General features: G+C 46.6%; 2 protein-coding genes across 3 annotated transcripts in view; one reads left to right on the plus strand and one right to left on the minus strand.

The window, feature by feature from the left end:
* TEX9 (testis expressed 9) overlaps positions 1-27300 on the plus strand; it is a 162286-nt gene that overhangs the window by 53044 nt on the left and 81942 nt on the right. For both annotated transcript variants that reach the window (XM_063926153.1, XM_063926152.1), the window contains exons 5-9: positions 4803-4851; positions 7555-7634; positions 7822-8000; positions 10986-11068; positions 20379-20552. In XM_063926153.1, the coding sequence (XP_063782223.1) occupies positions 4803-4851; positions 7555-7634; positions 7822-8000; positions 10986-11068; positions 20379-20552 (565 nt within the window). The remainder of the gene's footprint in view (positions 1-4802; positions 4852-7554; positions 7635-7821; positions 8001-10985; positions 11069-20378; positions 20553-27300) is intronic.
* Positions 1-27300, minus strand: part of ZNF280D (zinc finger protein 280D) — a 629515-nt gene that overhangs the window by 39268 nt on the left and 562947 nt on the right. The gene's annotated exons all lie outside the window — the stretch shown is intronic.

Consider the following 27300-nt stretch of genomic DNA (forward strand, 5'->3'; position numbering starts at 1 on the left):
CGAACGCTGCTACTGCTTCGGAGGACCAATGACTTGGGTCAGAACCCTTCTTGGTTAGGGCAGTAATAGGTGCCACGATGGTAGAGAATCCCTTTATGAATTTCCGGTAGTAATTTGCAAAGCCCAGAAATCGTTGTACCGCTTTCAAGGAAAGAGGCTGAGTCCATCTCGGATGGCAGTGAGTTTCTCTGGATCCATACGAAGCTCCGTGCCCGAAATTATGTAACCAAGAAATGGAATAGAAGGAACCTCAAAAGTACATTTGGAAATCTTGCCATAAAGATGATTCTCTCGCAATCGAAGAAGTACCTCTTTGTCCTGTATTCTGTGCTCTGTGAGATTTTTAGAAAATATCAGAATGTCATCCAAATATACCACTACACTTCGCTATAGCATATCCCGAAAGACTTCGTTAATGAACCCCTGGAAGACGGCAGGGGCGTTGCTGAGGCCAAACGGCATTACCAGATACTCGTAATGCCCGTCCCTGGTATTGAAGGCCGCCTTCCATGCGTCCCCCTGTCGGATACGTATCAAATTATAAGCTCCCCTTAAATCAAGCTTGGTGAAAACTCGGGCTCCGCAAACTCTATCAAAAAGCTCCGTAATGAGCGGCAAAGGATACTTATTCTTAATGGTGACATCATTTAGACCACGATAGTCAATACATGGTCTCAGCCCTCCATCCTTCTTCACAAAAAAGAAACCCGCCCCCGCCAGAGAAGTAGAGGGGCGGATGAATCCTTTCTGTAGATTAGACTTGATATAGTCCGACATAGCTTGGGTCTCGGGCAATGATAAGGGATAAGTGTGACCCCGAGGTGGCATTTTCCCCGGAATGAGCTCAATGGGGCAGTCCCAGGGTCTATGCGGTGGTAGCTGATCGGCCGCTTGCTCCGAGAACACGTCAGAAAACTCCCGATAGGCCTCCGGAATGAGCCCTTCATCTGACCTGGAAGATGCACGGAGCGGATAGACTGGGGTGAGACAATTTGAATGACAAAAAGAACTCCAAGATATTATTTGTGTCGAACTCCAGTCAACGTGAGGGTTGTGAAGTTTAAGCCAAGGAAGGCCAAGAACCAGATCGTGGGGCATCTCCCGAATCACTAGGAACTCTAGGTGTTCTTGATACAGAGCTCCCACTTGCAGTTTGATTGGTACTGTACAACTTGAAATCAGACCGTTAGAAATTTGGGTACCATTGATAGCAGTCAACGTAATAGATCGTTCGACCGACCGTAGCTGACAACCCAGACCCTGGGCACAGGAAAGGAAAATAAAATTCCCTGCAGCCCCTGAGTCCAGCAGAGCCTTAACGGGTTTGGTAATTGACTCGGAGAACAGAGACACGGAGAGTAAACAGTCCACTGGCGGAGAAGGTTTAGAAGAAACTTCTAGCTCGACTCCTCCGGAACAAGCTAGGACTGCCCGTTTCCCGGGCGTGACTTGCAAAACTTGAGAAAGTGATCCGCAGCTCCACAGTAGAGGCAGAGTCTACCCTCACGACGACGCTGACGTTCTTCTGGGGACAGCCGGGATCGATTTAATCTGCATGGGTTCATCAGGACTTGGAATAAACGTTTGCTTAGACGGAAGATATCGGACCCTTGATCGATCCGACCGACTACGTTCGCCACCTCGTTCCTGCATGCGAAGATCCACCTTTACACAGAGCGAGATCAACTGTTCTAAAGAATCCAGCAAATCTCTAGTGACCAACTCGTCCTTTAGACGATCAGAGAGCCCGTTCCAAAAGGCAGCCCGAAGGGCATCATTGTTCCAGCGCAGTTCTGAGGCTATGGTCTGAAAATTAATCACATACTGTCCCACTGAACGAAAGCCTTGTCGGACACGAAGCAAGTCTGCAGAGGCAGCGGTCGTCCTGCCGGGCTCATCAAAGATCCTCCGGAATGACGTAATGAAATTGATGTAACTAGAAACCAATGGATCAGATCGCTCCCATAACGGAGACACCCAATCCAACGCTGAACCCTCGAGCAAAGAAATAATGTATGCCACCTTGGACCGATCAGTAGGGAAGTTATGTGAAAGCAGTTCAAAATGTACCTCGCACTGATTGAGAAAACCACGGCAATTCTTTGGATTCCCATTATAGCGAGAAGGAGTAGGGAGCTGAAGATGTGACCTGGTTCCAGAGGAGGATGGAATATTACTAGAGACAACCACTGGAGCGGGTACTGGAGCTGGGGCCGGTACTACTGAAGCCAGAGAAGTCTGAATTTGATCCAGGCGGCCAGATAATTCCTGGAGATAATGCATCACCTGGCCCTGTGCTGCTTCCTGACTTTGTACTCGAGAAATCAAGTCCTGGATGGTACTTGCCTCTGGGCTCCGATCCCCCGGGTCCATGAGGCCTGAGTATACTGTCACTGACCTAGGTTGGGGGTGTTATGAACTCGGGGGTTCTCCCGATGGTAGGGGAGAGGAACCACAGTTGGGTCGGAACAGGGATGGTTTGATATAGGTCTTCCTCATACAAATCTCTGACAGTAAAGCTTGGTGAAAATATTAAAGGACTTTATTGCAGGAAGAGAGCAACACAATGTCACATAACAGAGAAGGAGCGTATGGAGAAATGTCCAGGAAGTACTTGTGAGTGATGGCAAAAGACACTGGTGACTGAAGAACTTGAAAGCGGTGGTTAAAAGACACTGATGATTTGAAGAACTTGAGAGCGGTGGTCAAAGACACTGATGATTTGAAGAACTTGAGAGCGGTGGTTAAAGACACTGACGATTTGAAGAACTTGAGAGCGGTGGTTAAAGACACTGATGATTTGAAGAACTTGAGAGCGGTGGTTAAAGACACTGAGGACTTGTATAACTGGAGAGCGAGGGTTAAAGACACTGAGGACTTGTATAACTTGAGAGCGACGTTTAACCTGCAGCCCACGCTGACTCCAAGAAGCACTGGTGACTAGAGCGCAGTGGAACCCAGCAGCGGCTGGGAACGCTGGAAGCTGTGCAACAACTGACACCTGGAAATGCCGGAGACACTGGGGTAAGCTGCAGAGAGATCCGCCGAGGACAGAAGCACTGGCATCCACTTCAGAGGAAAAAGACGATACTCAGGCGCCGAGGCGCTGCCCGGCGTCTGCCTTTGAATCTCCCGCCTCCGCTGGATTGGCGGAACAGTCTGATGACGTCACCTGCTCCCCGCCCACGTGATGCCGGGTGTCATGGCAGCGCCCTGCCCATGGGGAACCGCCGGGGGCCGCGCCAGCCAGGCGCCGGAGCCCGTGGACCACCGAAGGCGGAGGCCGCAACACAGACCAGCAGGTACGCAGGGGTAAGCACGGTGAACGCCGCCTATGGCGTGTGACAGTAATATTTCCTACTTCCATAGTATATTGTACTCCCTGTCTCGCTCAACCCCCATGGCCCTTTATGCTTCTTGAGAGACCTGACCACACTCGCCTCTAATGCTTCATTTCCTCAGTTAACCAATTGCATAGATAATCAACTTGGTCCGCAGGAACCCAAACAGTGCATGTTTTCCAGGTCTCCTCACAGAATCGCAAGTGAAATAATTAGCTTCACCTGTGGCTCTTTTAAAATGTGTTAGTGAGTTTTAAGTACTCCTGTGCACTTACTAGGTGACCTGGAACATGTGAACGGTTTGGGGTTCTGAGGACCGAGCTTGATAATCCTATGCTCCTCAGTTTTGTTCTCACAATTCTAGAGACTAGACATTATCTTAAGCTTTCATTAATTTGATTACTGCTAAGTATAAAGGAGGCTGCTTAGCTCCCTTACCTTTGTATTGTCTTTGACACAGTCAACCACTGACTTGGTCTTCAGGACACTGAATAAGATGCAAAGCAATAAACAAAATTGCATTTATTCACTCAACTCTTTCCTTCTTATCCTCATGCACTACTTTTCCTGCTTACAGGACTGTTTTCACCCACTCTGTGGATTTCCCTTAATTGTACAAGAAGACCTACTAGATTATAAAAGGTAAAACAGGAATAGTGAAATAGGACCAACAATTGGGACATGGGTTACTTATGCATGACGAATCATTGTAGATTGTTAGTTATGCACTTGCTATTTGGAAAATAAGTTAAAAGCTAGGAGACCAATATTAGGTATGGTCCAGGTATTCTACTGAAGTGTCCACCAAATGCCTGGAAACAAGGGAGAAGCTAGGATTTCTGTCTGACAAGCAAAGACTCAGCTCTTAGGCTGCATGCACTTCTTTAAGCACTTATAAGTGATAGGACTCATACGCTTCTTAATATGTTGTCATTGACAATTGCACATAATTACTGGGTGGAAACTGCCAATGAGCATGTGTATGCAAGAGAAAAATCCTATGGGTGGGTAAGCCAGGGTTGATACCTATTCTGAATCATACATAAGCATACTGTACGCCATTTTTAGTTGTATATTCTACACCTAGGTGTAAGTACTGCTGATCGTGATGACAGCTGCTCTCAAGGTCAGAGGACTGGGAGCAGTGTGATCGCAAACATGCCTATGACTATAGGTGTATAATCGAGGCAGATGTATTAACCTGGAGAAGGCATAAGGAAGTGATAAACCAGTGATATGTGCAAGGTGATAAACGCACCAGCCAATCAGCTCCAATATGTAAATTAACAGTAAGGAGCTGATTGGCTGGTGCATTTATCACCTTGCACATATCACTGGTTTATCACTTCCTTATGCCTACTCCAGGTTAATACAATTGGGCCTTATAACCAATGCAGGGAAAGGATCCTATTTGAATGTTTATATATCTGATTTTTATTTATTTAATTGTTTCTCTTCTAGAAAGCTGCTCTCCCCAGAAGTGCCAACTTTAACATTCCCATATGCAAAGGTAAATTGGTTTGTAAAACGGACAGGGTACTTGGAAATTTGATTTGGGCCTTTCCTCATTTTAAATTATTGTTGTAGTAGAATTGTCCAGAAGTAAGCCATGTCATTATTAAATTGTGCATATTATTTATTAAATATTACCAGTTATTTATATAGCGCACACAATCTATATTACACACACACACACACACACACACACACACACACACACACACACACACACACACACACACACACACACACACACACACACACACACTTTATTTTGGGTTGTGGGAGGAAACCAGAGTACCCAGTGGAAACCCACGCAAGCACAGGGAGCATATACAAACTCCACACAGTTAGAGCCAGGGGGGTTTATTAAATGCTTGTCGGATCCTTTCCGACGGAAAGGATCCGACAATGCAGTATTCAGTTCGCAGCCATTTGGCCATTCCCGACGATGCCAATCCAACTTTTTTTAAAGTCGGATTGACATTGTTGGAAATGGGGCTAAAACCTTTCGGATTTGGCTGCGAATCCGACAACACGTGGATTGGCGGCTTAAGCCGATCCATGTGCTTTCCGACAAGTCAGATTTTCTGACTTGTCGGATAAATGGGAGTATGATTGAACGCTTAGATTGAACTTTTAGGGGTATATTCAATAACTGTCGGAAGCTGCCGTGTTATCGTAAAGACGGCAGTTTACAACAGTTTTAGGTCGGAAGGGGTTCTGACCTATTCATTACGGCCCCATTTATTCCGACAAGTCGGGAAACCCGACTTGTTGGAATGCACGCTGATCGGTGGCTTCAGCCGCCAATCAGCGTGCATTGTCGGAAGCGGGGCCAAACCCGACAGGATTTAGCCCCGTTTCCGACAATCTCAATCCGATTGAGATGAGTGAGTTGAGAGCAGGAGACGGGGGTGCAGCGGGGAGAGCAGGGACCCAGGGGCAGCGTCCACCCGGCTCCAGCAAGCGGCGTCCCGCTTGCTGGAGCCGGGTGGATACTGCCGTGAGCCTCCGCTGCTGCAGCCGCTGCTCCCCCATCTCCTCCCCCGTCCGCTCCATCCCCTCCGCTGCCTTCACTTTGCTAATTTAAGTCTCAGGAAAATGTAATCAGCCATGAAAGCAGAGGATGCAGCAACAGAAAAGGGGTGTGGTATTGAAAGTCGACAGTAACTAGGTCGACAATGTCTAGGTCGACCACTATTGTTCGACAGTAACTAGGTCGACAGGGTGTCTAGGTCGACAGGGTCTTTAGGTCGACATGTTCTAGGTCAAAAGGTCGACATGAGTTTTTAATGTTATTTTGGTGTCGTTTTCTTCGTAGAGTGACCGGGAACCCCAAATAGTGCACCGCGTCCCCTCGCATGGCTCGCTTCACTCGCCATGCTTCGGGCATGGTGCCTTCGCTCCGCTACCGCTTCGCTCGGCACAGATTACCGTTCCAATCGTAGTCCACGTGGATCGTTAAGTATGGAAAGGTTCAAAAAAAGAAAAAAATTGTGAAAAACTCATGTCGACCTTTTGACCTGTCGACCTAGAACATGTCGACCTAAAGACCCTGTCGACCTAGACACCCTGTCGACCTAGTTACTGTCGACCAATAGTGGTCGACCTAGACATTGTCGACCTAGTTACTGTCGACTTTCAGTCCGGATCCCACAGAAAAGACAGTCCTTATTTCACTCTGCTTCCTCCTAAGAGGGCTGATAGCTAATTTACTTTGAGCTTTTTTCACTCCTACTAAGAGCTTATTACAACCCAACACCTTTTAGTATATAGTGTACTTAAATTATTGATTTTGCTTTACTATAAGAGATTTTATAGCAGCTGCCAGAATGCATGCTCATTGTAAATAATCTTGTAGATCTTTAAAGAAATACATTATGAAAACATAGTTAATGTATCTCATGCATTTATATGTATTGATCAGGTGACATTGAGCAAAAGTCTAATATACAGAAGTTATATGCACACTACAATTTAACGTAAACCAGAGCTCCCCTGCACAGCTAGCAATCTGAGGTTGTCAACCAAACCATAAGAAAAACTTCCACAGACTAGCAGCAATTTAGTGGATGGTCATCTTTAATATATGCATTAGCAAAGACCTTTATATTAAAGTGAATAAATCAGGTAGAACCCTGAAATGTGAAAAGTCACTGTTGTTGCATCTGATGATAGAAATAGTACTGTATATCCCCAAAATGTTATGCAAGAATACATCACAGCTGGTTAAATAGAGGGGTTGGATACGTGACGGCGGCAGTCAGAATATAGACACCAACATCCCAACTTCCAAAATCCTGACAGGTATCTGCAGCTAAACTAACCCTAACAACGCTCTGTGCCCTCCCCTCCCCCCCCCACACACACACACTGCAGCCTAACCCACACCCTAGTGCCTATGCCTAACTCTTCCCCCACAGCCTAACCCTAACTCTCTCCGCCATACATACGTTCGGGATTCCGGCATCAGCATTGACAGGTGTCGGAATTCTAGCGCCGGTCTTATGTCCGCCAGCATCCCATACTTCAGGGTGCCAACTACCTCAAAAATAAAGTGATCAGTCCACAGAATTACTGTGAGTCTCCTGACATTTTTTGTATTATCCAACTGCACAGCACTTACCATATATAACCAACTGAATAAAAAAAATAGAAACTATGTAAATATGGACTGCTACTTACAGTAAGACATTTTTTAATATTACAGAATGATGCTAATGCAGGTACAAAACCCTCCACTCGGAACAGGTCTCTTTCTGCAACGAATGGAAAAAAGCAAATTCCTCGGTAATAATGAAAAACAATATTGAAATAAACTAGTAATTGTAGTATTGACATCTTTTTGATTATTTTGTTTTTGTTTTCTTAAATTTCCTTGTTAATCACAATTCTCTGGTCTTGTAACATGGAAATGTTCAAGTGTTTGAAGGGCATTATACCTTTTTTTAAAATGTATTTATTTATTTATTTCAAGGCCCCGGCCGAGAACCGCAGACACACGAGCTGCCACGGACGTCGCAATTCCAACAGATATTGCTGATTTCTCACTTGCAAAAACCATTAGTAAGATTGAATGCAAACTGGAGGAGGGGGAGCTGCCAGAAAGCACTGAGGATGATGTCATTCCCGGACTAAGCAATGAAATTGGTGCAGGTATTTATTTTTTTTGCTTTCAGCACTAAACCATTACACAGGACATGTATTCAATATATTTTATAGTTTCTGGATGAAAAAGCTACAGTGTCTAAGTAGACAGTCAAAAGGTTGACACCATATGGTTGACATGCAGTATGTCGACCGGTACAAAAGTTCAACATGACAATGATTGACACGCAAATGGTTGACACATTTTTGGGCTTCTTTTTTTTTTTTCATGTTTTCCCAAGATTTGCTAGTTTGACTATCCATGTGGACTGCGATTGGGCATTGTGACCTTTGGCGAGCACAGTGGTAGCGGAGCGAGCCACCCTGCCTGAAGCGTGGTGAGCATACTTTTCTACTGATGGAGGTTACATATTACCAAACATACAAGTTTGACCCAAAAATCGAAAAATAACTTGTTTCAACCATTGTCTTGTTGACCTTTTGTACTTGTCGATCTTTACCTCTGTCGACCGTATGTTGTTGACCTATTGACTGTTGACCTAAATACTGTAGATCTTCTAGACCACACCCATGTATTATTGGTTTGCTGTTGTTAGTTATTAAAAATGTTGTAATTGAAAGTTCCCTGGTAACCACTGCGCCTCTATAGTAGGTCATGGGTGTGCGGTGCACACCTATGTACATCCTGCGCCCATTTGATCGTTATTTACCTCTTACTAGAGAGAAGGGGGCTGTGATGGACACTGTACACTCGCCCCCTCCTTAATACACCTCTGCTGGTAACTGTAGCCTATTCTGTTGTCCAGCAGAAAAAGCTATAGTACTGTGGACTGGTATGAACATCATGTGTCTCAGACACACTTGCTACTGTTACAGAGAACCAGCCCAACTTACATCCAGGGACACTGTACTGAAATAAAGCCCCACCGTTAACCACTTTACTGGTATGGTCAGATCACATGCGACTGCGACGGCCCACCGTGTCCATCCGTTCTTGAAGAGGAGATACGTTCTGCAGATGTGCATTATATAATATTTATAGATTTAAAAAACTACTTTTTGAACTATATTAAATTTAAAACAAAATATAAAAAAACAACGATATGAATGGTTTTGAAGGGAAAAATAGTCAGGTGGTTAATAGGCAGATGTGATGAACTTGGAGTCGCAGAAGACCATTTTATCTGTAAAGCATTACACATGAGCACAGGGATACTGTCCTACATCTAAGTGAAAAAGGTGGCTCTAGTTTGGTGTTTGAGTCCTGGGCAGTATCTCTGATCAGCTTCGGTGAGATCTCAAACATTTACCATGTACAACAATTGTTGAGTGCAGTATTTCACAAATACACTGGGTGTACTCTTGATTGCTTTAGTATGAAGTGCAAGACATATAGGTTTTCAAAATAGGTGATGTCTGGTATGATGTAATATGATCTTATGAGTAACAAGTGGTTAGCAATACTGCCTCATAGCATCGAGGGCTTGAGTTCAAATCTGGTCATTGTATGTTTCTCCCCCACATCTGAACAGGTGCTCTGATTTCTTCCCACACTCCAAAAACATAACGATTGGTTGATTGACATATGACAAAAATGAACCTTAGTGTGTATGTATGTATGTATGAACCTTAGTGTGTATGTATGTATGTATGTGCATGTCACAGGGAATATAGATTGTACGCTCCTTTGTGGCGGGAATGACTGAAATTTTCTCTATAAAGTACTGGGTAATAAGTGTGCTATATTGATATTATTTAGTATAAAGAGTTAAATAGAGGGTGACAAAACAAGAATGACACCACTGATTAAAAAGGAATCTGGCTGATTGGTTTGACAACATTGCAGCAAAGCCCGTGTGGTTATAAATTGTCAGAGTGCTTAATGCGTTCGCCTCTAGCCTCGTGTAGAGGATGTCTGTCACCTCCACTACATCTGTGTTCCCTTGGTATGGCGCTGCAGTGTCAGCAGTGGAGATGAGACAGTGAACCTCAGACCCTGAGCTGACGCAGATGACATATGAGGCATATAATGCTCTGCTTTTGTCTTCCGTGATCAATAAAAAGTGTCATTAAAAGCTTTAGTCTACAGAAACTCATATTTAGTCTGCTGTATGCCAAAAAGTAATCTTAGGTTATGGGACTGTCATATAGAATTCTAGCATCTATAGTATTGTCCTGTTGCACTGGCTACAGTCCTTTTTATGTGCACACCAGCTCTGCATGCTGCCCTATTATATGTAAGTGTCCAGAGTACAGTCTGTATAGTCAGAGAAGGGAGTATTAAAATCTCATTTAGACTTCTTGCCTGTATAATGGCTGAATCGCTTCTCAGGGTAATGGATGGGCTTGCAATGAGTGTATTACAGAATTGTACGGGAAGCCAGATTGAGAGATGTGAAATGTCAAGTTATAACTTTCGTTCTTTTACCATGTCTGCTTTCCATTTAAATAGGAGCAATTAAAGAGCAATTAAGTTACTGATTTCCGCAAGTTAATTGCACAAATATGAGACCACTCTCCCCCCGCAGCCTAACCCTAACCCTCCTTACCCACAGCCTGAACCTAACCCTCCCCCCTCCGCAGCCTAATGCTAACACTCCCTGGTGGTGTCTAGCCCTAACCCTGACCCCCCACACACACACCGATGTTGCTTACCTCTCTGGCGGCCCATCAAGTCCTCCAGCGCCAGGATAGTGATCAATGTTGGGATCCCGGTGCCGATATTTAGAGTAGTGTTGGTATTTCCACTGCCAGGATCCCAGAGTTGAGATTTAGAACCACTGCCCTGAGACTGCAAACCAGTTACCAGTATCATTAGATGTCTAGGGTAATGCATAAATGCCTCTTTGCTTTCCCCATTTAATACTGCTACAAGTCCACTTCTGGTTTTCAATAATTAGTCTAATATGCTAAGGAGCTGGAAAGTGTGCATCATGTCTTTTTGTAAATTATTTTATACCTTTTTAAAGTGAGGTGAAGGAAACCTGTATGTATGTTTATGTATTCCAAGTATTGTGTGCTTCCATCTTGCAGAGGCGCAGATCAGATTTCTGAAAGCAAAGCTACGAGTCATGCAGGAGGAGCTGGATAATATAACCCATGAATGTAATACAAAGGTAAAATGATTGTCAAGAACCCCTGGCAGGTGTGAGTTAAACATTAAAATTATATGTATACAAGTCAGTTATACTGTATTTCTCTATCGTCCTAGTGGATGCTGGGGTTCCTGAAAGGACCATGGGAATAGCGGCTCCGCAGGAGACAGGGCACAAAAAGTAAAGCTTTAGGATCAGGTGGTGTGCACTGGCTCCTCCCCCTATGACCCTCCTCCAAGCCTCAGTTAGATTTTTGTGCCCGGCCGAGAAGGGTGCAATCTAGGTGGCTCTCCTAAAGAGCTGCTTAGAAAAGTTTAGCTTAGGTTTTTTATTTTACAGTGAGTCCTGCTGGCAACAGGATCACTGCAACGAGGGACTTAGGGGAGAAGAAGTGAACTCACCTGCGTGCAGGATGGATTGGCTTCTTTGGCTACTGGACATTAGCTCCAGAGGGACGATCACAGGTACAGCCTGGATGGTCACCGGAGCCTCGCCGCCGGCCCCCTTGCAGATGCTGAAACAAGAAGAAGGTCCAGAATCGGCGGCATGAAGACTCCTCAGTCTTCTTAAGGTAGCGCACAGCACTGCAGCTGTGCGCCATTTCCTCTCAGCACACTTCACACGGCAGTCACTGAGGGTGCAGGGCGCTGGAAGGGGGGCGCCCTGGGAGGCAATGAAAACCTATTTTTGGCTAAAAATACCTCACATATAGCCTCCGGGGGCTATATGGAGATATTTAACCCCTGCCAGAATCCGTTAAGAGCGGGAGACGAGGCCGCCGAAAAAGGGGCGGGGCCTATCTCCTCAGCACACAGCGCCATTTTCCCTCACAGAAAGGCTGGAGGGAAGGCTCCCAGGCTCTCCCCTGCACTGCACTACAGAAACATGGTTAAAACAGAGAGGGGGGGCACTAATTTGGCGTTAGAAATATATAAAAAAGATGCTATAAGGGAAAACACTTATATAAGGTTGTCCCTATATAATTATAGCGTTTTTGGTGTGTGCTGGCAAACTCTCCCTCTGTCTCTCCAAAGGGCTAGTAGGTCCTGTCCTCTATCAGAGCATTCCCTGTGTGTGTGCTGTGTGTCGGTACGTGTGTGTCGACATGTATGAGGACGATGTTGTTGAGGAGGCGGAGCAATTGCCTGTAATGGTGATGTCACTCTCTAGGGAGTCGACACCGGAATGGATGGCTTATTTAGGGAATTACGTGATAATGTCAACACGCGGCAAGGTCGGTTGACGACATGAGACGGCCGACAAACAATTAGTACCGGTCCAGACGTCTCAAAAACACCGTCAGGGGTTTTAAAACGCCCGTTTACTTTAGTCGGTCGACACAGACACAGACAGGGACACTGAATCCAGTGTCGACGGTGAATAAACAAACGTATTCCTTATTAGGGCCACACGTTAAGGGCAATGAAGGAGGTGTTACATATTTCTGATACTACAAGTACCACAAAAGAGGGTATTATGTGGGATGTGAAAAAACTACCGTAGTTTTTCCTGAATCAGATAAATTAAATGAAGTGTGTGATGATGCGTGGGTTCCCCCCGATAGAAAATATGGGCGGTATACCCTTTCCCGCCAGAAGTTAGGGCGCGTTGGGAAACACCCCTTAGGGTGGATAAGGCGCTCACACGCTTATCAGAACAAGTGGCGGTACCGTCTATAGATAGGGCCGTCCTCAAGGAGCCAGCTGACAGGAGGCTGGAAAATATCATAAAAAGTATATACACACATACTGGTGTTATACTGCGACCAGCGATCGCCTCAGCCTGGATGTGCAGAGCTGGGGTGGCTTGGTCGGATTCCCTGACTAAAAATATTGATACCCTTGACAGGGACAGTATTTTATTGACTATAGAGCATTTAAAGGATGCATTTCTATATATGCGAGATGCACAGAGGGATATTTGCACTCTGGCATCAAGAGTAAGTGCGATGTCCATATCTGCCAGAAGATGTTTATGGACACGACAGTGGTCAGGTGATGCAGATTCCAAACGGCACAAAGGTGTATTGCCGTATAAAGGAAGAGGAGTTATTTGGGGTCGGTCCATCGGACCTGGTGGCCACGGCAACTGCTGGAAAATCCACCGTTTTTTACCCTAAGTCACATCTCTGCAGAAAAAGACACCGTCTTTTCAGCTTCAGTCCTTTCGTCCCTATAAGAGTCATATCTGCCCAGGGATAGAGGAAAGGGAAGAAGACTGCAGCAGGCAGCCCATTCCCAGGAACAGAAGCGTTCCACCGCTTCTGACAAGCTCTCAGCATGACGCTGAGACCGTACAGGACCCCTGAATCCTACAAGTAGTATCCCAGGGGTACAGATTGGAATGTCGAGACGTTTCCCCTGCGCAGGCTCCTGAAGTCTGCTTTACCAAGGTCTCCCTCCGACAAGGAGGCAGTATGGGAAACAATTCACGAGCTGTATTCCCAGCAGGTGATAATTAAATTACCCCTCCTACAACAAGAAAAGGGGTATTATTCCACACTATATTGTGGTACTGAAGCCAGAAGGCTAGGTGAGACCTATTCTAAATCTAAAAAAATTTGAACACTTACAAAGGTTCAAGTCAAGATGGAGTCACTCAGAGCAGTGATAACGAACCGGGAAGAAGGGGACTATATGGTGTCCCGAGACATCAGGGATGCTTACCTCCATGTCCCAAATTTGCCCTTATCACTAAGGGTACCTCAGGTTCGTGGTACAGAACTGTCACTATCAGTTTCAGACGCTGCCGTTTGGATTGTCCACGGCACCCCGGGTCTTTACCAAGGTAATGGCCGAAATGATGGTTCTTCTTCGAAGAAAAGGCGTCTTAATTATCCCTTACTTGGACGATCTCCTGATAAGGGCAAAGTCCAGGGAACAGTTGGAGGTCGGAGTAGCACTATCTCGGATACTGTTACAACAGCAGGGGTGGATTCTAAATATTCCAAAATCGCAGCTGATCCCGACAACAAGTCTCCTGTGCTTAGGGATGATTCTGGACACAGTCCAGAAAAAGGTGTTTCTCCCGGAAGAGAAAGCTAGGGAGTTATCCGAGCTAGTCAGGAACCTCCTAAAATCAGTGCATCATTGCACAAGGGCCATGGTAAAAAAATGGTGACTTCCTTCGAAGCAATTCCAGTCGGCAGATTTCATGCAAGAACTTTTCAGTGGGATCTGCTGGACAAATGGTCCGGATCGCATCTTCAGATGCATCAGCGGATAACCCTATATCCAAGGACAAGGGTGTCTCTCCTGTGGTGGTTACAGAGTGCTCATCTTCTAGAGGGCCGCAGATTCGGCATTCAGTTTTGGATGTTGGTGACCACGGAGGCCAGCCCGAGAGGCTGGGGAGCAGTCACACAAGGAAAAAATTTCCAGGGAGTGTGATCAAGTCTGGAGACTTTTCTCCACATAAATATAGCTAAGGGTAAATTTATAATGCTCTAAGCTTAGCAAGACCTCTGCTTCAAGGTCAGCCGGTATTGATCCAGTGGGATAAAACATCACGGCAGTCGCCCACGTAAATAGACAGGGCGGCACAAGAAGCAGGAGGGCAGTGGCAAAAACTGTAAGGACTTTTCGCTGGGCGGAAAATCATGTGATAGCACTGTCAGCAGTGTTTCTTTCCGGGAATGGAAACTGGGAAGCAGACTTCCTCAGTAGGCACGACCTCCACCCGGCAGAGTGGGAACTTCATGGGGAAGTTTTCCACATGATTGTAAACCGTTGGGAATTACCAAAGGTGGACATGATGGCGTCCCGTCTGAACAAAAAACGGGACAGGTATTGCGCCAGGTTAAGAGACCCTCAGGCAATAGCTGTGGACGTTCTGGTAACACCGTGGGTGTACCAGTCGGTGTATGTGTTCCATCCTCTGCTTTTCATACCTAAGGTACTGAGAATTATAAGACGTAGAGGAGTAAGAACTATACTCATGGCTCCGGATTGGCCAAGAAGGACTTGGTACCCGGAACTTCAAGAGATGCTCACAGAGGACTTATGGCCTCTGCCGCTAAGAAGGGACTTGTTTCAGCAAGTACCATGTCTGTTCCAAGACTTACCGCAGCTGCGTTTGACGGCATGGCGGTGGAACGCCGGATCCTAAGGGAAAAGGCATTCAGGAAGAGGTCATTCCTACCCTGGTCAAAGCCAGAAAGGAGGTGACCGCACAACATTATCACCACATGTGGCGAAAATATGTTGCGTGGTGTGAGGCCAGGAAGGCCCCACGAAGAAATTTCAACTCGGTCGATTCCTGCATTTCCTGCAAACAGGAGTGTCTATGGGCCTCAAATTGGGGTCCATTAAGGTTCAAATTTCGGCCCTGTCGATTTTTCTTCCAGAAAGAATTGGCTTCAGTTCCTGAAGTCCAGAAGTTTGTCAAGGGAGTATTGCATATACAACCCCCTTTTGTGCCTCCAGTGGCACTGTGGGATCTCAACGTAGTTCTGGGATTCCTCAAAACACATTGGTTTAAAACCAGTCAAATCTGTGGATTTGAAGCATCTCACATGAAAAGTGAACATGCTCTTGGACCTGGCCTGGACCAGGCGAGTGTCAAATTGGTGGTTTTTTTCTCAAAAAAGCCCATATCTGTTTGTCCATTCGGACAGGGCAGAGCTGCGGACTCGTCCCCAGTTCTCTCCCTAAGGTGGTGTCAGTGTTTCACCTGAACCAGCTTATTGTGGTGTCTTGCGCCTACTAGGGACTTGGAGGACTCCAAGTTGCTAGATGTGGTCAGGGCCCTGAAAATATAGGTTCCAGGACGGCTGGAGTCAGGAAAACTGACTTGCTGTTATCCTGTATGCACCCAACAAACTGGGTGCTCTTGCTTCTAAGCAGACTTTTGCTAGTTGGATGTGTAATACAATTCAGCTTGCACATTCTGTGGCAGGCCTGCCACAGCCAAAATATGTAAATGCCCATTCCACAAGGAAGGTGGGCTCATCTTGGGCGGCTGCCCGAGGGGTCTCGGCTTTACAACTTTGCCGAGCGGCTATTTAGTCAGGGGCAAACACGTTTGTAAAATCCTACAAATTTGATAACCTGGCTAAGGAGGACCTGGAGTTCTCTCATTCGGTGCTGCAGAGTCATCCGCACTCTCCCGCCCGTTTGGGAGCTTTGGTATAATCCCCATGGTCCTTTCAGGAACCCCAGCATCCACTAGGACGATAGAGAAAATAAGAATTTACTTACCGATAATTCTATTTCTCGGAGTCCGTAGTGGATGCTGGGCGCCCATCCCAAGTGCGGATTATCTGCAATACTTGTACATAGTTATTATTGTTGTGAGCCATCTTTCAGAGGCTCCGCTGTTATCATACTGTTAACTGGGTTCAGATCACAGGTTGTACAGTGTGATTGGTGTGGCTGGTATGAGTCTTACCCGGGATTCATAAATCCTTCCTTATTGTGTACGCTCGTCCGGGCACAGTATCCTAACTGAGGCTTGGAGGAGGGTCATAGGGGGAGGAGCCAGTGCACACCACCTGATCCTAAAGCTTTACTTTTTGTGCCCTGTCTCCTGCGGAGCCGCTATTCCCATGGTCCTTTCAGGAACCCCAGCATCCACTACGGACTCCGAGAAATAGAATTATCGGTAAGTAAATTCTTATTATTTGTTTGCATGAAACAAAAAGAGGTGTGCTGCAGTACTATTATAGCAAGAAGCCCACAGAAAACATTGCACATTCATACAGAAACTTCCAGTAGGATTTTTTTGGTACCATGCTTACTTTTTAAAAATGACCTCCGGGTGGGGAACATGGTGCTGAAAAACACGCCATGAAGGCAGGCCATGATGAATCACATCATCTCTCTCCATCCCTGTCCACTTCACTGGAAAAGTATGTGGGTTCCAGGAGGGTTGTCTACTCTCTAGTGCCGGGGTGAACGCCCCCAAATTTGGGGGAAGGCAAGTATGGTTTAAGGGCCACTTATCTCTGCTTATTCTTCTTGACCTCTCTGCTGCTTTTGACACTGTGGACCACCCTCTCTTCTGCAAATCCTTCACTCTCTTGGTTTATGCGATACTGCCCTCTCCTGGCTGTCCTCCTACCTCTCTGATCGTTCCTTCTCGGTCTCCTCTCATGATGCTACCTCGCCCCCACTTCCACTAACTTTTGGTGTCCCCCAAGGTTCTGTTCTTGGTCCTCTCCTTTTCTCTCTCTATACGTCCTCTTTAGGTGAACTCATTAGTTCTTTTAACTTCCAGTATCACCTCTATGCTGATGACACTCAAATCTACCTCTCCTCCCCTGATCTCTCCACGGCTCTCCTCACTGGTACCTCTAACTGTATCTCTGCTATCTCTTCCTGGATGTTCAAGCGCTTTCTTAAACTCAACATGTCCAAGACTGAGCTGATCATCTACCCACCCTCCCGCACAACCTCACCTCCCACAATCTCACTATCCATTGATGGCACGACTATCTCCTCTAGCCCCCAAGTACGCTGTCTTGGTGTAATCCTTGACTTCTCCCTTTCCTTCAAACCACACATTGAGCACCTCTCATAAACTTGCCATTTTAATCTTGAAAACATCTCCAGGATCAGACCCTTTCTCACCCAGGATGCCACCAAGACCATTATTCACTCACTGATTATTTCCAGACTGGATTACTGTAATCTGCTCTTAACTGGCCTTCTTGACAATTACCCCTCTCCACTCCAATCTATCCTCAATGCTGCTGCCCGGCTTATCTTCCTCACCAAACGCACTACGTCCACCTCCCCTCTCCTACAAGCCCTTCACTGGCTTCCCTTTCAGAATCCAATTCAAACTTCTCACGCTCACAAAGCACTCAGCCACTCCTCTCCCATTTACATCTCTGACCTTATCTCCCTTTACTCTCCCACCCGTCCTCTTCGCTCTGCTAATGCACGCCGACTCTCCTGTCTTCTGATTACTTCCTCCCACTCCTATCTCCAAGATTTTTCACATGCTGCTCCCTTCCTCTGGAATTCTTTACCTCTCCCCCTCAGACTCTCCACCTCTCTACAAAACTTCAAACGGGCTCTTAAGACCCATTTCTTTACCAAACCCAGCCAAATCTCATCCTAACCCTCTGTTCCACGCTCTCTCTGTACCCCATCTGTGTCACCCCTGTCTGTCTACCCCTCCCCTTTAGCATGTAAGCTCTCACGAGTAGGGCCCTCTTCCCTCATGTGCTTATCCTTTTCTTACTTTAATAATCCTCAACTGCCCAAATCACGCAGTTTTTTGGCCACCTGGAACTTATCTCTGTCATTTACTTAGTTACCCTGTACTTGTCCTATATTGTCCTCAACTGTAAGTCACTGTTTTCCTGTTTTGATTATGTCCATATGTACTCTGTAATTGGGCGCTGTGGAACCCTAGTGGCGCCATACAGTGCCGTAACTAGGCATTTTAGCGCTGTGTGCAAGAAATGACATTGGCGCCCCCCCCCCATGTAAGATAGGGGCAGTGCGCGCCGTGGGCGTGCGAAAAATATATAGGGTCGTGGCTTTATGGGGAAGGGGCGTGGCCACAAAATAATAGCAATTCATACTACGGTGCACAGTAGTCTCCATTATTCAAATTATGCTGCACAGTAGCGCCACTACACCCAGGTAGAGCCCCTTTTATACATTACAGCAGACAGCGTTCCCCTTTTTACACATTACAGCAGACAGTCCCCCTTTTTACACATTGCGGCAGCCAGGCCCCCTTTTTACACATTATGGCAGCCAGTCCCCCTTTTTACACATTATGGCAGCCAGTCCCCCTTTTTACACATTATGGCAGCCAGTCCCCCTTTTTACACATTGCGGCAGCCAGGCCCCCTTTTTACACATTATGGCAGCCAGTCCCCCTTTTTACACATTATGGCAGCCAGTCCGCCTTTTTACACATTGCGGCAGGCAGTCCCCCTTTTACACATTATGGCATGCAGTCCCCCTTTTACACATTATGGCAGCCAGTCCCCCTTTTTACACATTATGGCAGCCAGTCCCCCTTTTTACACATTATAGCAGCCAGTCCCCCTTTTTACACATTATGGCAGCCAGTCCCCCTTTTTACACATTATGGCAGCCAGTTCCCCTTTTTACACATTGCGGCAGGCAGTCCCCCTTTTTACACATTACAGCAGCCAGTCCCCTTTTTACACATTGCGGCAGGCAGTCCCCCTTTTTACACATTGCGGCAGGCAGTCCCCTTTTTTACACATTGCGGCAGCCAGGCCCCCTTTTTACACATTATGGCAGACGGTGTCCCCAAGAGAGAGAGAGAGAGAGAGAGAGACATACTTACCATCTGGCAGTCAGGCTCCTCGTGCAGCTCCCTCGGTGCAGGCAGGTGAGAAGAAGGAGGAGGGAGGGGGACTGGAGCCGCAGCAGCGCTATTTCATTGGTAGTAAGCACCGCTGCAGCAGCCCCCTCTCCTACCGTATTGGTTGCCTGGCGCTGCTGTGGATGCTGGGATGGAGGAACCGCATCCCAGCATCCACAGCAGCGCCGGGCAGCCAATACGGAAGGAGAGGGGGATGCTGCAGCGGCGCTTACTACCAATGAAATAGCGCTGCTGCGGCTCCAGTCCCCCTCCCCCCTCCTCCTTCTCACCTGCCCGGCGCTGCTCTCCTCCCCAGTGCGGCGGCGCACAGCGCAGACTTCAGTGGCGGCATGTAATGAGTCAATTTGACTCATTACATGCCGCTGGCCGTGCGCCCTCAGGGCAACTGCGCTGTGTGCCAAGCCCACTTGGCACACACGTAGTTACGGCCCTGGCGCCATATAAATAAAGGATAATAATAACTGTGTTTTCTTCCTTTTGGTATCGTGTCTGAAGTTCCTCAGATTCCTTCCCATCCATCGGCCTGATAGTATTATAAAGCAAGTACTACTACATAGTATAACATTGTAATGCAGTTATCAAAAATAAATATTGTTTTTTCAATTTTACTCTAAATAATGTGGGCCATACATCTACATCTGGCCCCGATTCCCCATTATACCAATCTGACTTGACGATCGTTGGACGTCAATGAGTGACAGTCTTTTGGGAATCTGGGAAATTTAACATGTTGAAATTCCAAGACTTGCCTATCGGTGAGTTGGGAAAAGCCAACATGTTTGATTTCTCTGATCACCCAGCATTGGCAGAATGGGGAATTGCTCCGTTACAGGCTAGATGTATGGGCCCCTTTTAGACTAATGATTGTTTTTCAGGCTGAGGTCCTTTTGTGTCACAGGGTTTGTATTTGTTTAAACTTCCTAAATAACTTATAAATTAATGTACAGACATTGTTTATGAACTTTGTTCCCCACTGTAATAGGGCATTTGAATAAAGTTTCTATGTAATTGACAGGATGATGAGAGCCGCAGTCTTAAAACTCGTGTAAAAGATCTGGAGGAGGAGCGTGGCCGACTACAGAAGACGGTGAACATACAGCAAACTCAGGCTGAGAAATATAAAGCGTTTTCTGAAGAAGCTAATAAGAAGAATGATGGGTTACAACATCAGCTTTCTTCATTAGAGAAGGTAAACTGCCATATCATGGTGTTTGTCTCAATTTAAGTACAACATTCCAATGAAGTATTTGCTCCAAAAGATAATTTGTGGTTAATAACCCTATTAATATATATTCCCTATCCCCATAGCAATGTCAAAAAGCAGCCATTTTTCTTAAGTGCAGATCTTATCCTAGGTGATAACTTTTCTTAAAGTTATCTTTTGAGGGACTGATCACATTGCTTTCTGAGTGATCTATTTGGGAACCTTTTATTGGCAGCTGTAACATGCCTTCATGTCATGTTGCTCCCAGATAACTATAAGATTTACGCTAAAAACTTGCGGGGGCAGTTATGTCATACACTTTCATTTTGAAAGTCGGAACAGCCTCCAGGTATACAGGGGGGTCTGGGGGGGGGGGCTAGGGAGGGTTAATTTACACTCCCCAGCGGCTGCCATTGTTTGCAGCCTCTGGAGGGGGTGGGGGGGATCCTGCCGTGCTCACCAATCAGCAGTGATCCGCAGCACGGCAATCAGTAGGAGAGAGTGCAGAGGGGCACAGGGACCTTCCGGTCCCTCTGACAGAAGCAGTGCAGGGAAGTTTCTCTTCCCTGTCGCTGCCAACACTCCCTATCTGACTGGTCGCATCCTGTGCGACTAGGTCAGATAGAGTACTGGCAGGCATGGTCGCATCTAATGCGACCATGCCAAGCAAGTTGTTAAAGGGACCTTCACTTACCAGGGTTCTCCTTTTAGAAATAGTCATGTTTGTAAAAGTACATTGTTTGCAATCAATTACTTTTGTAAATGTTTAAAAAGAGACTCCTTTTTGTATCCTCAATAAATAATACATTTTACAGAGGAAAACTTGCTTGGTCACAGAACCCCAACAAGATATAAGTGGTGGATGCTGCAGAATTTTTATTTTTTATGTATAGTACCACTCAAATGCAACTATTTGCTCCCTGGATGCTCAGCAAATTGGTTTGGTATCACACTAGTGACTGGCCCACACTCACTTCCCAATTTATGGAGACCTCTCCGCAAGCTAGATTGCCTTATAGGTATGTGAGCAGGTGAAAAAATCAGATGATGATTATTTAGAAAAAACCCATTTGATTAACTGGTTACGCCTAAAATACTACTGTTTATCCTGACTCATCACCTAACTTAAACATGGGTGATGAGGAATCTGGGTTGTGTATCAAGAACCTTTTCAGTGTTGGGCTATGTGCGTCACATTTTTATTTTTGGGGGGGTAAATATATGTATTGAGTTTTTCGAGTAATGAACACTGACAAAACATCACAAAGCATACAATACAAACAATAGCATTAAGTCAATCACACAAAGATTGGAGTATAAAATACAAAAATAAGGGAAGATCCATCGTCGGTATCATATAATACAACAATCAATTTCCAAACAACAATTTGTCAGTTAGAGAGAGAGAGTTAAAATATAGAAAGAAAGAGACTAGAGGCAGAAGCAAAGAAGAAAAGAAGGGGGGGGGGGGGGAGGGGAGGGAGGGAGGGTATTTTTCGTCACATTTAAGTACAACTTGAAAAAGCAGAATGTACCCCATAAAAAAAGTATAAAATGATACCAGATCAGAGCTGGTACAATATTCAAGTGAAAATGGCGGTACACAGAGGGGTGGTGGTGAGGGGTGGGGGTGTGTGTGGGGGGGGGGGGGTATGAAGGATCTGTCTACTACTTTGTAAAACTAGGTGTACTCATGCGCCCATCCTGTACTTGTAGCATGGAATGCATTCTGTCGAGCAAATGCCTCCCATGGAATGCATACGGTCCTATAGGATGATGCACACTTGTCTGCCAGCACTGCTCTTTTGCACTGCAGGCCCCACTCTTTGGAAGAGATCACCACCAGAGTGGATTTTCCTCCATGCCTTGGATATGTTGTGCTTTAAAAATGATGACCCATGTAGTAGTCAAACTATGCAACTAGTATTGTATAATTTCTAGTAATGGCCATTACATATTTATAGAAGCCAATAGTGGTGTGAAGATGAAATATGTAATATCCCCGGGCAAACTACGGTTGTTTCTCTCTTTTTATTGAGACTCTTGGTTGGTAATAACTTTCTATTGTATTAGCCTGTGTTTATCTGCCCCTTTTTTGTTTGCGCTTGCTAGACTAGCATTAGTACACAATATTAATGCCATGGGTGGAATATTATGAAACCAGATCTCAAAGGATTATGTACAAAGGCTTGTTCACGTTGTGACAGATAGTCTTGCTGGCATCTGCTGGTGCTTTTCCCACTTTTACACACTCCCACTGGTAGAGTGATGATAATAATGGACAATATGCTGTCTACTTGGAAAAACAAAAAGGCTGCGTCAGAACAAGCAAAGAGAGTGGACTGCACTCCTGCTGCAGCATGCGGTCTACTAAATGGCAATGGTTATGGGTCCAACCAAAGACATAATACATTAAAACCATAATGTATTTTCTCTGACGTCCTAGTGGATGCTGGGAACTCCGTAAGGACCATGGGGATTAGCGGCTCCGCAGGAGACTGGGCACAAAAGTAAAGCTTTAGGACTACCTGGTGGCTCCTCCCCCTATGACCCTCCTCCAAGCCTCAGTTAGATTTTTGTGCCCGGCCGAGAAGGGTGCACTCTAGGGGCTCTCCTGAGCTTCTTAGTGAAAGTTTAGTTTTAGGTTTTTTATTTTCAGTGAGACCTGCTGGCAACAGGCTCACTGCATCGAGGGACTAAGGGGAGAAGAAGCGAACTCACCTGCGTGCAGAGTGGATTGGGCTTCTTAGGCTACTGGACACCATTAGCTCCAGAGGGACCGAACACAGGCCCAGCCTCGGAGCTCGGTCCCAGAGCCGCGCCGCCGGCCCCCTTACAGAGCCAGAAGCAAGAAGAGGTCCGGAAAAATCGGCGACAGAAGACATCCTGTCTTCACCAAGGTAGCGCACAGCACTGCAGCTGTGCGCCATTGCTCCTCAGCACACTTCACACTTCGGTCACTGAGGGTGCAGGGCGCTAGGGGGGGGGGGCGCCCTGAGCTGCAATAAAAACACCTTGGCTGGCAAAAATACATCACATATAGCCCCCAGGGCTATATGGATGAATTTTAACCCCTGCCAGATTCCACAGAAAAACTTGGAGAAAAGGCAGCCGTGAAGGGGGCGGAGCCTATCTCCTCAGCACACTGGCGCCATTTCCTCTCACAGCTCCGTTGGAGGGAAGCTCCCTGGCTCTCCCCTGCAGTTACTACACTACAGAAAGGGGTTAAAAAAGAGAGGGGGGCACTAATTAGGCGCAGTATAACAATACAGCAGCTATAAGGGGGAAAAACACTTATATAAGGTTATCCCTGTATATATATATATAGCGCTCTGGTGTGTGCTGGCATACTCTCCCTCTGTCTCCCCAAAGGGCTAGTGGGGTCCTGTCCTCTATCAGAGCATTCCCTGTGTGTGTGCTGTGTGTCGGTACGTTGTGTCGACATGTATGAGGAGGAAAATGAGGTGGAGGCGGAGCAATTGCCTGTAACAGAGATGTCACCCCCTAGGGAGTCGACACCTGAGTGGATGAGCTTATGGAAGGAATTATGTGACAGTGTCAGCTCTTTACAAAAGATTGATGACATGAGACAGCCGGCGACTCAGCCTGTGCCTGTCCAGGTGTCTCAAAAGCCATCTGGGGCTCTAAAACGCCCGTTATCGCAGATGGCAGATACAGACGCCGACACGGATACTGACTCCAGTGTCGACGATTAAGAGACGAATGTGACTTCCAGTAGGGCCACACGTTACATGATTGAGGCTATGGAAAATGTTTTTACACAATTCTGATAATACCAGTACCACTAAAAAGGGTATTAGGTTGGGTGAGAAAAAACTGCCTGTAGTTTTTCCTGCATCTGAGGAATTAAATGAAGTGTGTGATGATGCGTGGGTTTCCCCCGATAAAAACTGTTAATTCCTAAAAAGTTATTAGCATCATGCCCCTTCCCGCCAGAGGATAGGGCACGTTGGGAAACACCCCTTAGGGTGAATAAAGCGCTCACACGCTTGTCTAAACAGGTGGCACTACCGTCCCCGGATACGGCCGCCCTTAAGGAACCTGCTGACAGAAAGCAGTAAAATATCCTAAAATGTATATACACTCACACGGGTTTGATACTGCGACCAGCAATCGCCTCAGCCTGGATGTGCAGTGCTGGGGTGGCTTGGTCGGATTCCCTGACTGACAATATTGATACCCTAGATAGGGACAGTATATTACTAACTATAGAGCATTTAAAAGATGCATTTCTATATATGCGTGATGCACAGAGGGATATTTGCCGACTGGCATCAAGAGTAAGTGCGCTGTCCATTTCTGCCAGAAGAGGGTTATGGACAAGACAGTGGTCAGGTGATGATGATTCCAAAAGGCATATGGAAGTATCGCCTTATAAAAGGGAGGAGTTATTTGGGGTAGGTCTAACAGACCTGGTGGCCACTGGAAAACAGCCAATTCCCAGGAACAAAAGCCCTCTCCCGCCTCCGCAAAGTCCTCAGCATGACGCTGGGGCTTTACAAGCGGTCTCAGGCACGGTGGGGGCCCGTCCCAAGAAATTTGAGACGTCTCCCCCTCGCCGTTTCATAAAGTCTGCTTTACCGACGTCTCCCTCAGACAGGGAGACAGTATTGCAAGCCATTCACAGGCTGTATTCCCAGCAGGTGATAATCAAGGTACCCCTCCTGCAACAGGGAAAGGGGTACTATTCCACACTATTTGTGGTACCGAAGCCGGACGGCTCGGTGAGACCATTTTTAAATCTAAAATCCTTGAACACTTACATACAAAGGTTCAAATTCAAGATGGAGTCACTCAGAGCAGTGATTGCAAACCTGGAAGAAGGGGACTATATGGTCTCTCTGGACATCAAAGATGCTTACCTACATGTCCCAATTTACCCTTCTCCAGGGGTACCTCAGGTTTGTGGTACAGAACTGTCACTATCAGTTTCAGACGCTGCCGATTGGATTGTCCACGGCACCCCGGGTCTTTACCAAGGTAATGGCCGAAATGATGATACTCCTTCGAAAGAAGGGAGTTTTAGTTATCCCTTACTTGGACGATCTCCTGATAAGGGCAAGATCCAGGGAACAGTTGGAAGTCGGGGTAGCACTATCTCAGATAGTGCTGCGGCAGCACGGTTGGATTCTCAATATTCCAAAATCGCAGCTGATCCCGACGACACGCCTTCTATTCCTAGGGATGATCCTGGACACAGTCCGGAAAAAGGTGTTTTCTCCCGGAGGAGAAAGCCAGGGAGTTATCCGAACTAGTCAGAAACCTCCTAAAACCAGGCCAAGTGTCAGTGCATCAGTGCACAAGGGTCCTGGGAAAAATGGTGGCTTCCTACGAAGCAATTCCATTCGGCAGATTCCACGCAAGAACTCTCCAGTGGGACCTGCTGGACAAATGGTCCGGATCGCATCTTCAGATGCATCAGCGGATAACCCTGTCACCAAAGACAAGGGTGTCTCTCCTGTGGTGGTTGCAGAGTGCTCATCTTCTAGAGGGCCGCAGATTCGGCATTCAGGACTGGGTCCTGGTGACCACGGATGCCAGCCTGAGAGGCTGGGGAGCAGTCACACAGGGAAAAAAATTCCAGGGCTTGTGGTCAAGCCTGGAGACATCACTTCACATAAATATTTTGGAGCTAAGGGCCATTTACAATGCCCTAAGCCAAGCAAGACCACTGCTTCAAGGTCAGCCGGTGCTGATCCAGTCGGACAATATCACGGCAGTCGCCCACGTAAACAGACAGGGCGGCACAAGAAGCAGGAGGGCAATGGCAGAAGCTGCAAGGATTTTTCGCTGGGCGGAAAATCATGTGATAGCACTGTCAGCAGTGTTCATTCCGGGAGTGGACAACTGGGAAGCAGACTTCCTCACGACCTCCACCCGGGAGAGTGGGGACTTCACCCAGAAGTCTTGCACATGATTGTAAACCATTGGGAAAAACCAAAGGTGGACATGATGGCGTCCCGCCTAAACAAAAAATTGGACAGGTATTGCGCCAGGTCAAGGGACCCTCAGGCAATAGCTGTGGACGCTCTGGTAACACCGTGGGTGTACCAGTCAGTGTATGTGTTCCCTCCTCTTCCTCTCATACCAAAAGTACTGAGAATTATAAGACGGAGGGGAGTAAGAACTATACTCGTGGCTCCGGATTGGCCAAGAAGGACTTGGTACCCGGAACTTCAAGAGATGCTCACGTAGGACCCGTGGCCTCTACCTCTAAGAAGGGACCTGCTCCAGCAAGGACCCTGTCTATTCCAAGACTTACCGCGGCTGCGTTTGACGGCAGGGCGGTTGAACGCCGGATCCTGAAGGAAAAAGGCATTCCGGATGAAGTCATCCCTACCCTGGTCAAGCCAGGAAGGATGTAACCGCAAAGCATTATCACCGCATTTGGCGAAAATATGTTGCGTGGTGCGAGGCCAGTAAGGCCCCGATGGAGGAATTTCAACTAGGTCGATTCCTGCATTTCCTGTAAACAGGAGTGTCTATGGGCCTAAAATTGGGGTCCATTAAGGTTCAAATTTCGGCCCTGTCAATTTTCTTCCAGAAAGAACTAGCTTCACTACCTGAAGTTCAGACGTCTGTAAAAGGGGTACTGCATATACAGCCTCCTTTTGTGCCTCCAGTGGCACTTTGGGATCTCAATGTAGTTTTGGGGTTCCTAAAGTCACATTGGTTTGAACCACTTGAATCTGTGGAGTTAAAATATCTCACA

This window comes from Pseudophryne corroboree, chromosome 6 (assembly GCF_028390025.1).
Source record: "Pseudophryne corroboree isolate aPseCor3 chromosome 6, aPseCor3.hap2, whole genome shotgun sequence".
Classification (NCBI taxonomy): domain Eukaryota; kingdom Metazoa; phylum Chordata; class Amphibia; order Anura; family Myobatrachidae; genus Pseudophryne; species Pseudophryne corroboree.